The 13,752-nt window shown below is 40.5% G+C and overlaps 1 protein-coding gene across 5 annotated transcripts in view; it reads left to right on the top strand.

The window, feature by feature from the left end:
• Window positions 1-13,752, top strand: part of akap13a (A-kinase anchoring protein 13a) — a 124,877-nt gene that overhangs the window by 62,357 nt on the left and 48,768 nt on the right. For all 5 annotated transcript variants that reach the window (XM_085441526.1, XM_085441838.1, XM_085441758.1 and 2 more), the window contains exons 11-12: window positions 8,137-8,282; window positions 10,826-11,190. In XM_085441526.1, the coding sequence (XP_085297652.1) occupies window positions 8,137-8,282; window positions 10,826-11,190 (511 nt within the window). The remainder of the gene's footprint in view (window positions 1-8,136; window positions 8,283-10,825; window positions 11,191-13,752) is intronic.

The raw sequence follows: 13,752 nt of genomic DNA, 5'->3' as shown, positions 1-13,752 counted from the left end.
GTATCCTGTTTGAAGTGATACTATGTTTCTCTTTGGCCTGGTTAAAGTAGCACTGACATCAAGTAAGATCGTTACATTGTTTGAGACTTGAGAGCAGCAGTTTGTTTGTGAACTTGTGAAAGTAGCTTTTTCTTTCTCCTAGTTTGATCTACTCAGATGACCTAAAACACCAACTTTGCCTGATATCGGTGTTGTTAGAGCCCGATCTCGCTCTATTGTTTCTAGTCTGACATTAACAAAAAGTTTCCACTTACAAGCCAAATGGTTGAGTGGTTAACCTGTCACCCAGGACACGTGCCCAGGCTGCCTTTGCGCTCTAATATTCTTGAAACCACACTTTTAAGTGTCTAAGTCTGCTGACACTTGGAGATGTTATGAGGCTACTTTAAAAGGTTTTTAAGTAACATGCAAATGAGACTTTAAGTAGAAACATGGGCTTTTGACTTGGTGTGTTTTGCCAGCATGTGCACACACAGATGATGAAAAGTTAGATACGGAACAGATGGGGACCAGTGACCCTGATTGCTGTAAAAAGGGCCAGAACATGCACACTCTAATAAGATTTCATCTCTGTATCAACAAGGGCTCATACCGATTTAGACGACTGCTGTTAGGAAAGAAACACTGAAAACCCAAATGAGAAGGAAGTGTCGTTATATAGTTCGTGTTGTCTGTGGGACTGTTGACCAATATAGGCTAGACTCACTGTGTATTATATTTGAATGTTAAATATAATTGTGCTTACAAATAAGGTGATGCTGTGCTTTATATTTCAGTAAAGTCCACAACAATATTTGGTGATATCCCAGTTGATCGTGTATGAAATTTCTGGAATTGACCCCATAAATCATTTAATGTTAGCGTAGGAACACTAGCTTTAAAGGCTTAGACAATTTCCTTCTAGAAGGAAGTTCCGCCACCAACTTGGTAACACGTCAGGGCAGTTATTTTGGCAGTTAACAGATAATGAGAGCCAAAGCTTTAATTTCAGTCGTCAACTTTATTAAGTACATTTTTACAGAATTGCTTGTATGGAGTCCCACCTCAGATATGTTAGAAATGCTTACAAAGTTTAGTTTCTCCAGAAGGTTTAACAACCTTATTGTCCCTCCGTGTTGCACTTTTATTTCAAATGTACAAAGTTATATGACCCTACAGCATCAGCAGTAAGATCATTTAGTATTTTCACTTGTGGTTAAAAATGTCTTGACATTGCATAGTTTTTAAAATTTATTTATGCCCACTTTTTATCACGTCATTTATGCCTGGACCACAGTAGCAGTTTCCTCGAGCCACTCGGGAAGTGTAGCTGGGAAAAATATCAGCTCACTTGTCAGTGCAGCAAGTGGTTGATTGTTGCCATGGGGATATAGTTCACTCAGTATGGGCAATGACTGTAGGAGAAATATTAATGTGAAACATTTTAGATGTTGACACAGATATGTCTGAGTTTGGGCAACAGCCAAAGCAAGATAAGAAAAAGGGATTCTTTGACCTTCATAAGATGAGTCTGTCTGTAGGGAGACTGGTCTCAATAAAAAAAGACCAACAGATCGATGAGCTGGATCAGGCGGAGAACAAACTGCCTTTTATCTGCACTAGAAAACAGATGAAACATCAGTGTGTGTGACAGGGGCAGAGAGGAAAAGAGGCTGAAATGGATGAGACATACTGAGGAAACAAAAAAAAGTCAAACATGGAAACAGAAGGGAGAAGAACCATGGGTGTCAAGTGGAAGTAAAAATGGAAGGGTGGGTGACGGTGGGATTTCCTCTGTTGCAGCTTGGATCAGTTGACATCACTTCCTTTTCTTCCTCATTAAGCCAGATGCTTTCTGCCCTCCCTTTCTTTCTCTCTGATAGTTATTTATTTAGTTAACTTGGCAACAGAGGGATGTAATCCATGTTTCAACCACTGCAAAAGTAGTTTTTTAAGTTGCTGCTTGAAACGATTTACTTAAATTTACTTACCAATTTCATTGAATGCTTTTGTAATATACATATAATGACCACTTTATTAATTACAGCCTACTCTCATGATGCCTGTGATATCCAGTCATAGGTAATATGTTGTTTGAATATCATTCAGGTCAACGTTGGTGTTGTAGTGGACTGTGTCAGACTGCTGTTTTTCATGAAAGGTGGTTTATATATGCAGCCCTCTGACTCAGTGCCTCATTGTCTCACTGCATTCAGTACTTTGGTTTAAACGTAGTGAAATCTTCAAAACTGGGCGATGAGTTTAGCATGGTAGCGTGCTATTCTCACATGATCATATTGGTAGGTGTAATACATAGCACTATCATTGTGAGATGGGAGATGCTGGCATCAACACGGCCTTGTAGAGCCAACAGAACAACTCGCTGTGGATTATTATTCTTATTGTGTAGGAACATTAATGGTGACTGGATGCTCCTTTCAGATAGAGGTCAAAATCAAAGTAACTCACAGTATTTGTTTGGCTATAGAAGAAAAGTTCTCCATGATCTTTTGGTTTTTGGTGTCAAAGGTCAATGTGATTTTACTGACTGCAAAAACCTTCCAGGTGAAAGTCGATACTCAAACCTTCTTCAAAGTCAATATGCACAGTCTTACGCAACTGGACTGCAAAAATAAGAGTCAATCCAAAGTTTGGATACACTTGTACTAGTTCATTATTTTCATTGCATTCCATATGATAAGTAATCATAGTAATAAAATAACATCACCTGACTTCTTCAGTGACCCAGGTGAGCTTTTGTTGAACCAGGAAATTTGGTAATTTGGTACTTTGGTCCTAGCTTTTTTTTTTTTTTTTTTTAAACTAAATATGCTCGACAGCTCAGTTAGAGGAAGACTAAGCTATGAATACACATTTACAGTGAATTAAAATGATTAGAAGTGGCACTGTAAAATTTCTCATTTATAAATATCATATAAATCTCATTGTTGTTCTGTTGCAAATTTAATTTGTTCAGAAAATTTTTTAAGTAATTATTACCTTTATAAGGAGTTTGTTGCAAAGGCTTCATGTTCACTCTGTGCTTTTGTGCATGTTATTTTATTTATTTATTTACTTACTTACTTTTTAATGTGTCTCAGATAACGAGAAACGCCCACGCTCTGCGGTGTGTTCCAACCTTTGACCTGTACTGTATATTTGTTTGGAAACTGAAACATTGGTTCTTAGTGAGAACCAGACCTTGTCAGATCTAATCTCTGTGTTGTCTGGAGACACCGTTGTCATCTTTACTTTTAAAGACCTGGGGAAAAAAACAAAACTAAACTTGCTAAGGAGTAATCTTGGTGCTAGACATTGTGTTTGTGTGAAGTAATGCAAATTTTCTGTTGGTTGAAAAGACCCTTGTGATACTGTTTTGCTGTGGATGATCAGGCAGCATTTAGCCATATTCTGTACATCTCTGTAGAAAAGACAGAATAAAGGACACTTAAAGGCAAACAAGCTACATAAATAGCAGTCAGTGTTCAGTGTGTGAATGGGTGGATGACTGAATGTAGTGTAAAGCGCTTTGGGGTCCTTAGGATCTAAGTAAAGCGCTATACAAATACAGGCCATTTACCATAATTTTAATAATTACACATTTATGCAAAACCTCAGTGACTGCAGACATTTCATTTGACTTGATCAGACATTAAAAGAAAAACAAAAAAGAACAGCTGAGGCTGCTTCTCGTGGCTGCAGAACATGTGCATTGTTGTGCTCTAGGGTGAATTATCCCATCATGCTTCTGGTACATGTTGTGGTGCATGTCTGCTGTGGTTTGCTAACATATGTTAAGTCATTGTTCTGCTTTAGAGCATTGTAGGTCGTGCAATACTTTTAGGTAAAGCCTTGTTCTGTTTATCGGAACTCATTTCCCATATTTACAGGAATCATGCTGGATGTTTCTGCATGTGCCGTTTGGAAGGTTTGAATTGCCGTTTTGTTTAATATACTCTGTAAACTGTGTGCAGACAGATTTTTATCTCTGTGAAAAATAGGAGGCTATGTGGTAACATCCTCTACTCAGAAGTATGAGGACTTTGTCCTTTGCCCTTGCTGAATTTAAAAAAACGCATGTTTAATTTTGTAAACGTGTTGAAATGCAGATGGTGAAGTGATACCTGATTATGAACTGAACCAGTCTACAGACAAAGGTCACTCAAAGAAAAAGAAACAGCAAGATGATGGTGTATTTCGCAGGTAGTCTGATGCACTTTGATCAACTTTTAAGAAAGGTTAACTGGAATCTTCAACACCTCCTATGTGTAATAAATCAGCCCAGTTAGACAGAGAACCTTGTACACATTTAATATGAAAAAACACAGGACAAGGAAGTATAGGTCGAAGAAAATATAAATACGATTTTATATGAAAGTTCTGATAAAATCTACACTTAGCTGAGATAAGTGTTTTTCCTAACAGGGAAAACTTGCAGAGAAGAATGTTTCTAACCCAACAGATTATTTTTTATTAATTTTTTTTGGTTACTATGCCGATTATTTCAGACTTGAAATTAGATTAGATTGTATCTACTTTTATATTTTTTTAGCTGCACGTTACACTTATTTTTAACCCTCTGAATTTCCCGGAGGAACCCACCCGAGGGATTAATAAAGTTTCATCTAATCTAATCACTTCGGGGTGTTTTTACCTGCAGTTAAACTCAAATGATTTGAATTGCAGTAATCAAAAAGTAGTATACACTGCAGTATAAAGCTGCATTTCTTTAAATGTAAGGATTGTTTCTGCAAGAAACAAGGAAAGCTAGAACAGTTTGACCGTTCTTTTCTGCGTGCAGCTATACAAAAAAATGTCGCCACCTACTGTAGACCAGTAGGTGGCAATACAGAAGAGTCCTTGACCAATCAGAAGTATTCATCGCTTCAAGCCCCATCCCCAAAGTTTCCATGCTTTGACAAAGTACTGCCTACCAAGTAGGGACTTTGGGGAAATTATTTTACCCCCCGAGTTTAATTTAGACTCAGGTGTCTGCAGTGGAAATGCAGTTGAAATTCCTTCAAGAGTTTCTACTCTCAGGGGAAAGCTCCTGTGGTTAAAAAGTGACGTGTATCTCTGCAGTCAAGGCCAAGTTTTCTGTTTGTGTCTGCTGGTTTATGAATTTAGATTCATTTTTTAAAAAGCTAATAAAATGCTGAATCTGTATCAGATGTGTTCCCTCTGTTGCTCGCTAGGCAGACTGTTTACCTTCAGGAAACAAAATCCTCCTTTACTACAAGTGGACTTTAAATAGAAACCAAAAATCTTGTCCCCTGCATTTGTATATGCAGATCAATTTATAGAGATTGCATGAAAGGTGCAAAAAAGTGGATATGATATAATATATATAAAGTATATATCTGACCTTCTTCACACTTGGCCAGCAGCCTCAACCACCCGTCGACTCATGAGCAACTTTTACACCTGTTCTCTGAGCCTTTTCTATGTGTGCTGTGGTAGTGGTGTTGGGGTCTGTTTGACACAGAGGGAGGAGGACAGCTGTCAAAACTCACAGTCCCCTGCTAGTTGTGACAGACAGCTGTGAGGGGGGTGGAGTCTGAGGAAAACTCCCTGAGTCCACTTGTGTCACCAGCACTTGCAACTCCAACATTCTCACGCACGTTCATTTTTGGATTGTCTGCTAATAGCGGAAATATGACGTAAAAAGGGGCAAAATGTTTTTGCATCGAGCCACCAATGCACTGTGGTCAAGACTAAGCTCTGTTGCAGCAGTTGAGGTCAAAGGTCAGTGTGGATTTGGTATCTTAACTGAAAAGATCTATTGATGTCATGATATGGCAGCCTTCCCCTTTAATGTTTTCTGCATGTTGTCTACATGTTGTAGTATGAGCGAGCAGGATGTGGTTTGCCCAGTTGTCAGTTGTCATGTAGGAACACGTTGGTAATAACTAAACTTGTGACCTTGTTTCTTCTCAAAGCAGAAACCAGAAATAATCCTGCGCCTGTCATGTTGTGGTGTCTGCTGCAGGACTCATAAAGCAGTGTTGATGCAAATATGGAAACTTTAATTTCCCAAATATGATTTAAACTGCTGACTCCTTTGATTACAAAGTTTCGATTGAGACTTCATGAACTCTTTCAAGTGCTCTAATGAGGAATGATTATTTTCTATAGTAGTGATACTCAAATCTGTGCTGTATTACGCAGTTGAGTTCCATCTTTAGTTCAGCCTCTCAGCGCAGGAATGTGCTAATTAGCGAAAACAACTTGTCAGTGTCTGAAAAAACATATGGACTTTTGCTGCTCAATAAGTACTTGAAGCAGCTTATTTATCTGATATTTTCATGTTTTTGGATTGTTTGTGTCAGGCTCAGACTATTTTAGATAGAAGTGACGGAACCATTGTGTAAGAATTTACAATTAAGGAAGTCTCACAATCTTTATGTCAGGATAGCACCTACCTTTGTCCATTGTGACACACTATTCAGTGGTATCACTCGACCCAAAGTGGTGATGTCCCATTGGCGTTGTAATTGGGCTGATTGAAACATTATGAAACCATAATGTTTGTCGGTGCTGTGATCTGACTACCCTCCTTTCATTAAGAGCTGACTGTGTCGACCTGCTCTCTCTGCGATGTTTGTTAAAGGCGCTCATGGTTATTCTACAGAAAAATTGTATACCCCCACTCCCTCAAGTCTAACAACACTATGATGTAAAGAGACTCCCCACCCCTGACGGGTGCTGAATTTTATAGGGTTATGTTTCTGCCAGCTTCAGGATTCCTCGAGCCATCCTTTGCTGGTGTTGGTTAATTAATCTACTTTTATTTTTAGTCTTGATTTTGGCTGTGAATAATTATGAAAAACAAGATAATCTGCTTCTGCTTTTGGGTTGTGCTGAATACAGGGCATGCTTTATTTTAAATATGCCCTTTTCTGTGGCATGTTTAGTTCAGTTTACATTTATTTATAGATTTGTATTTCTCCACTTGAATTATATCTCATGTATGAGGCATCTACTTGTACCCACTCAGCGACACAGAATCCAGGCTCTTGAAGCATGAGCACATACGTATACTAGCTTCCTCTTGCTCACATGAGTGTAGGGGATGCAAGTCTTCCCGGGGGATTAAGAATGACTTCCGGTTTTTGAGCAGAAATAGATGTTTAAAAAAAAAAAAATCATAACAACACTGAGCAAATGATCTCATGCAGTTTTTCTTGGCTGCTGGCTAAAGTCAGCCCATTGGTAGATGTCTGTGCCTGAGTACAGGCTTCCTCTTTTAGTTTGGCCTGGAATATTATCTGTGCATGTCCTTACATGTCCAAAAAGCTGTAGCCCCAGAACCTTGTTGCATAACAGTTGTTGTATTCTGTGCTGACTTTAGATTTGGCTGTTTGTAATTCAGTGAGATAGAATAGTGGGTGTAAAGTAAAAATGGCTTGTGGTGAGCTGCTACGGGTAAAGAGCACAGAGACTTACTGAGAAAAACTAACGTGGCATCAGCCGAGGCCTGAGAGTGACTACTTTAAATAGTCATTATTTAAGTAGTCAGTGTGATACACGTGATTCTGACTTATTATAGTTCATATCATTGTGGCTGATATGAACTCGAGTAACTGTCTGCTTGATGTCTGTAATTTCTATCGATCAAGCAACAGAAGTAAAAAATTACTTCTTGCTTTAAAGCTTACAATAAGGTGCAGACTTTGTAAGCATCAGTGTCCATTTGGCCTTAGGGTGACTAATGCAGCTCTTTCATGAAAGCAGTTTTGCAGTACTTCAATAACCGTTTACGTTGTCTTTCTCCGAGTCAGATTTTAACTTCAGTTCCGCCCTGGTACCTTTATGAAACCCACAAACACTGGTTGTTTGCAGTTGAGCACAGACTGCTTTGGTGAGGACAGTCAGCCATTGATCCACCAGGCTTTTCACACCTTCTCAGATTCCCACAAGTCTTTTCACTGATGTCTTACAGACCTGCTTGTGTTTTAGAACAAAGAATGAAGACTTATTGTTTTGGAAACAAGGTGTGTGTGTGTGTGTGTGTGTGTGGGGGGGGGGGGGTCAGTTTAACAGCCTCTGTTGAGAAACTTATCAGTGAATGTATTTTAAATCTGATTTCACAAGAATGCTTCGTTTCTCCTCTGTTTGATTTTAACCCTGCGATGTGTTAAATGTCGTGTCTTTCAGGATCCTCAGAGTCTTCAACATTTTCCAGTTTGCCCAGTAGGACCAGCAGTGCCACCAGCTGCCCCTCTTCAGCTCACAGAGACTCTGGCAGTGACATAGAGAGCTTCCTGAACACAGAACCCGGATATGACAGCATCTTCAGAAAGGTCTGACCCCCATCAACTTCAAATCAATGTTAAAGTGCTCAAAAACAATTCTTCAAAAACATTGCCACTATATATGCTGTAGAATGAACTTCTTACACATCCAAACTGCAAACACATCAATCATTAAATGTATAACTGAGGAAAAATGTAGCAGCCAATTCCCTGTTTACTAAATCCTTGGCTGGCTGTGGTCCAAACATCCGGTTCAGTTGCGCTGAACACCAAGAATATATTTTGCCTCTGCAACTATTCCTATAGGGATTATATACTATATATGAAGTATCTATTTTCTCAGTCTGTGTCTGTTTTTTTATTTATTAGTACCCTGAGGCAGAGATGCCAAACATCTACTAAGCATCTTTTTAAGCCGGCAGCTCTCCTCCGCTGCTGGGAAAGTGCAAGCTGTGGTCCCTGCTGTCACTCTGCTGCTGTTGAAAGTCTGTTTGAAGCCAGGCACCCTTTGGTTAAAGTTGAAACACTTGTATCTCTCAGTTTCTGCTGTGTTGAGCACTTGAAACATGCTCATTGTAATGTGAACCGTATGTCATGTTTGGTGCAAACAAAGCCAGAGAAGAGAATATCAGCTGCCTGGGAGTATACAGTGTGGTGCTGAGGGTTGGGACACTGTAGATAGGCCGTGATGGGCAAAATGAATCCGCACAAAGACTACAGAAGCTAAATTCTGAAAGAGAGGATTAACGTCTTTGCTGCTCTCTGAAGGGAAACGCTTCTTTTGTGAAATGTAATACTGTAAATGTAGAATAAAGAGGACATAGACGGTTTCAACAGTCGTGACTTATCTGAGTTTAACATGTATGTTGTGCCATCAGATAACATTTAAAATCCTGAAATAAAACAAAGTTTAAAACTCAGCTGGGTCCTTCTCTTATAGCGCTGAAGCTGACGTTCACATGCAATCTCTGCCCTTGATGTATGCTCATGCGTTGTCCGACTCCCAGAGGAAGTTGTGTTTGCAGCATAAAGCAGATCTTTCATTCGCAGCTCTCCGACAGAAGCAGCTCTATGCTCGGCCCTCACACTGCAGCTGGCAGCACAATAGACCCAGTTAAAGCTCACACCTACAAATTAACTCTAAATGGACTATCCCAAACCTGTGTGTGTGTGTGTGTGGGCAGTCGTTTTTTCCCACCATTCCCAAAGAGTGGTTTTACTAAAACTATTTGTTTTCCGCGTGCTTCTTATATTATAGAGCTGTCAGGTGAAGACTTGTCAAGAAATCAGCAAACTATACACAAGCATATGGCTAATTAACTTGCAAGAATACATATTAGTTTACACATATGCGGTGTACGTACACTTTATATTTGCCAACTGCTAACTGCCAACTGTCTGTGGATTTGGATCACTAAAATGGTCCTGTGACAATGACAAATGGACTTTAAAAAGACTATATATCACTAAGAAGTGTTTTCCTGGGAAAGGTTTGTTTTAACAAGGTTGCTATCATTTATTGGTGTTTGTTATAATGCCAGTGTTGCTATAAAGTGGCGCTGGCTCATTATCCCTAAGCCATGCCATTTGGTCCTCATTATATTCCATTCCTGTGGGTTAAATGGCTCTTCAGCTTACTCTTAATTCATCTCATGCCTCAGTGAAGAAATGCTGATGGATATACAAAGTGATAGCCCGAGTAATTAACAATGATTTCAAGGACATCTGTTTTGCTGTGTTATGTTTTATTCATATTTATTATGCTGTGTTGGAGTGCCCTTTTTTTCCTGTTCTGTTACATTCTGCCCTTAAACTGCAGGTGTAATAAAATGGCAAAATCACATTATGGATCTTAAATAGTCTCCTGTTATTGGGGTTGTGTGGTCCTCCATATAGAAAACACTACGCTACTTCCAGATGAACAGAATTAACCTTTTGGGTCCTTCATATAGTCCTATTGTTCCCTTGTAGGATTGTAGGATACCGTCACCAAGGCCAGGGTTAATGTAAGGTGGTGCTATCCACTCTGTGTAATGTGTACCATGTGACCCAAGCAAAAATAGAACCAGCCAGTGAGAGGGCAGGAGAGCTTTGTTCACTTACAATAAATGATTTAGCCTTATGCACTTAGGGACCATAAATGGATAGATATCAGCTGAGCAGCTGTTGAGACATAGCGTCTGCAGGCTTTTTTGTGGGATTTTTTTTGCCGTTGATTATCACTAATTCCTCAAGTTGTCATCCACAACCTTGCCTCACAATAGCTTAGTAAGCACACACATGTTCTCACACTCCACTTCCTGTGGTTCTCAGAGCAGAGCCAGACTCTTCACACTTTCAGTTACTGTTCACGGTTCACAAGCGCATTACTTGATTAAACCTGGAAATTAATACTTTACGTGGAAACAGTTGCATTTACATGTGTCCGCGCTCCCTAAAATAATAAATCAACATTTTATTAGTGTGGCATTGACTTCATATAGTGCTGATTTAGCATACTGGCTCATGATAAACCATAACTTTTTGATGGTACAGTAATGCTTTAAAGTAGTGTAAAGTTATACCTTTTCTCTTTTTGGGATGTCTTTCAGAATGATGAACCTGTGACTGGAGGAGACAGTGCCAGCGAGGTTTCGGTCTCCTGCTCTTCCACAGACGACACCGCCAGCGTCGGCCCGACCAGCTCCAGCCCGGAGGGCAGCCAGGGCCTGGGCTGCAGCTGGAGTCCAGAAGAGGGCATCCAGACCGTGGCACCTACCACTGAAGGACTGGACAGTGAAGGTGGAGAAGGAGGAGGGGCAGGAGAGGCTGAAGAAGAGGCCAAAGATAGAGTAACTGAGGTGCCGCGGCGTTCCTGTCTCTTTCGTAACAGCAACCGTTCCCTGTCACCTCTTCGCCGCCACAGCTGGGGTCCTGGAAAGAACAACGGAGGAGACGGAGAGATGAACCAGAGGAGGTGAGCGTGATGAATACTGGGTTCTTCAGGATGAATAATGTCTAATTGCATTGTTGATGAAGTGGATGTAGAAATAGAAATGTTTCTCCTCCGTCCTAGATACTGGCTGCTGGTGTTAATCTGGTGTTAGTCAGTAGATGTCAGCAGACTTGATGTGTGCCTCTTTCAGCATTATTAGAGCTTGTTGATGTCAGTCCTTCTGTGCCATGTTGAGTGTTTCCTCTTCATGCTGTGAGCAGCTGTGTTGCCATTTGTCTTGCGTTGGCAGGGAGCTTCCAAAATTGTACACACAGATGCTTATAAACAAATGCACAGATACGCACTTCAACATGAACACATGTTCTCACGCTTTCACATTCAGAGCCACACTGTACAGTTGTCACGAGTTGACAACAAGATTATTTCACAAACATCGGTTCAATAGAAAGGCTAACAGTGACTTTTAGAACGGGACTCTTAACGCTGTTTTGTCATCACTGCTCAAATGATTGGCTCTTAGCGATGGTCTGTAGAGGAATTTACATGCAAGTTTCTTTTTAATATCCCCTGTCTTATTAAGTTTTTCCTTTTGACAGTAGTGTATATTTCATATGTGCATCTGTGTGTTAAAGCCTGACGATACTGGAGACCATTACTCATTCACAGGGAGTCTAAAAGAAATCCATTAATCATATATTGGCCATTGTTTTTAGTATATGGCAAATGGCCAGGAACTTGTATAGCACTCTTCTACTCTGAGTACTCGAAACGTTTTTTACTACAATCCTTATTCACACAAGTACTTTTTTCTTATACCTTACGTCTTACGTTTGTGCACATGCTCACGCTCCGATGGATGCACTGGGGCAACTCCGGTTCATTATGCCCAAGGATATTTCAAGATGCAGATTAGAGTAGCTGGGGATTGAACCACCGGCCTTTCAGTTATTAAGTAACCTGTGCTGCCTCATGAGCCACAGAGCTTAGATGTATATATGCAGGCATTGTTTTACAGCAACTTTTGATATCATTATTTACTTTTTAGATAAAATTATTTATTTCAAAAGTTAGGCAGCAACTTAATGTAAAAATGCCTCTTGCCTGCATCACCATCTGCTCAACTGTGATACAACTTTGCAATGTATTGGTGGCAGTTTTCCCGCTTTAAGTGGAACTTTAGAGCATTTCTATCCCACAAACATGTCACACATTGTGATAGGCTCTAGCTTCCAAACACTGGAGGACAGTGTTTGGAAGTCTGGCCTATACCGGATGGCCATGAAGAAAGCATGCATGGTTAATATGCTGTCTTGTTTTGCTACCCAGATTTCCTGATCATAATAAAGTCAAAAGCTAGGCTCATTTCTCCAGCTTTGCTAAGTAACTCATATCATATCATATCATATCATATCATATCATATCATATCATTATAGATCAACCTAAATAAGGACCAGTCACATAGAAGCCTACTGACTCGCTAAGTAAAATCATAAAGAGGGTACTGCGACCTCCTCTAGTCAACATGTAATAGTGGATTAACAGGTGTTATTAAAGGAGGGAAACCCTCCAAAAAACGGACGGAGCAGTGGAGCAGCCAAGGGAACAGAACGATATAAAAACTGTATCACTAAAACATAAGTTTTTATACAAAAACAGTTAAAAATGTAAAAGCAATTAAAACAACCCTGGCCAGGGAGAACACACAGTAAAAATCAAAATAAAACATAAACACACTAAAAGTCCAGTGGGGTCAGCCACGGCGTTAAAATCCAGCAAAATCGGAGCGGGCAAGGAAAACCCGGCGGCGTCCCCGGCCGTCCTGTCAGTCTCTCTGATCCGGAGTGCCCGGATGGGCAGAGCTCCTAACTCTGCCCGCCGCTTTTCTGTGGCACGCCAGCACTATGGTCTCACCGTCGGAGGTAGGGCGCTGTCCCACTCCAAACTAATCCCCCACCACAGTGTCCTCTGGCGTCAAGCTATTCCAGCAGCAGCACAGCTCTCACTGCTTCTCTACGCACTGGCCGTCATATGCCCTCGCCACGTACTGCACACCAACGCCGCCCTCTGCTTGCGGCCGCCGCCGCTGCCTGCCAGCATCTACTCCGCCATCTCTGCTGCCCTGCTTCTCCTGACCGGCTAGGCCCTCTTATTGGGCCTCTGTGACCTCCCAGGTCTGCCAAGTTTGTAATCAGGGAGGGGTATAGTCTCTCCAGGACAATTAAACAATAAATAAAATAAAAGCATGCAATAAAACAAGAATAAAACACTATACAATATTAAAATATTAGCAATAATAAAACACAGCAACTCATGCGAGATAAAAATCTAGTTAACTTGTCCATTTCCACCCCATGACAAACACAAACCCAAAATGGAGAATGTTTGCCTTGAAAGTAAAAGTCGTGGCTTACCATTTCACAAGGTGCAAATTGATTCTTCTATGCAAACTACAGGAAACCGTGGCAATCTGCTAGCAAACAAAACAATTGCAAGGAGGTTTTTCTTTAGTGCAGCACCATATACGTCGTTGCAACTTGCAACAGTAACCGCTCCAGCAAACACTCGCCAGCCTGTCAGGGAAT

The sequence above is a fragment of the Copadichromis virginalis genome, linkage group LG1 (assembly GCF_057382275.1).
Source record: "Copadichromis virginalis isolate Kocher_CV1m ecotype Utaka linkage group LG1, C_Virginalis_male_GT1.1, whole genome shotgun sequence".
NCBI lineage: Eukaryota > Metazoa > Chordata > Actinopteri > Cichliformes > Cichlidae > Copadichromis > Copadichromis virginalis.
This window is presented reverse-complemented; position numbering and strand designations above follow the sequence as displayed.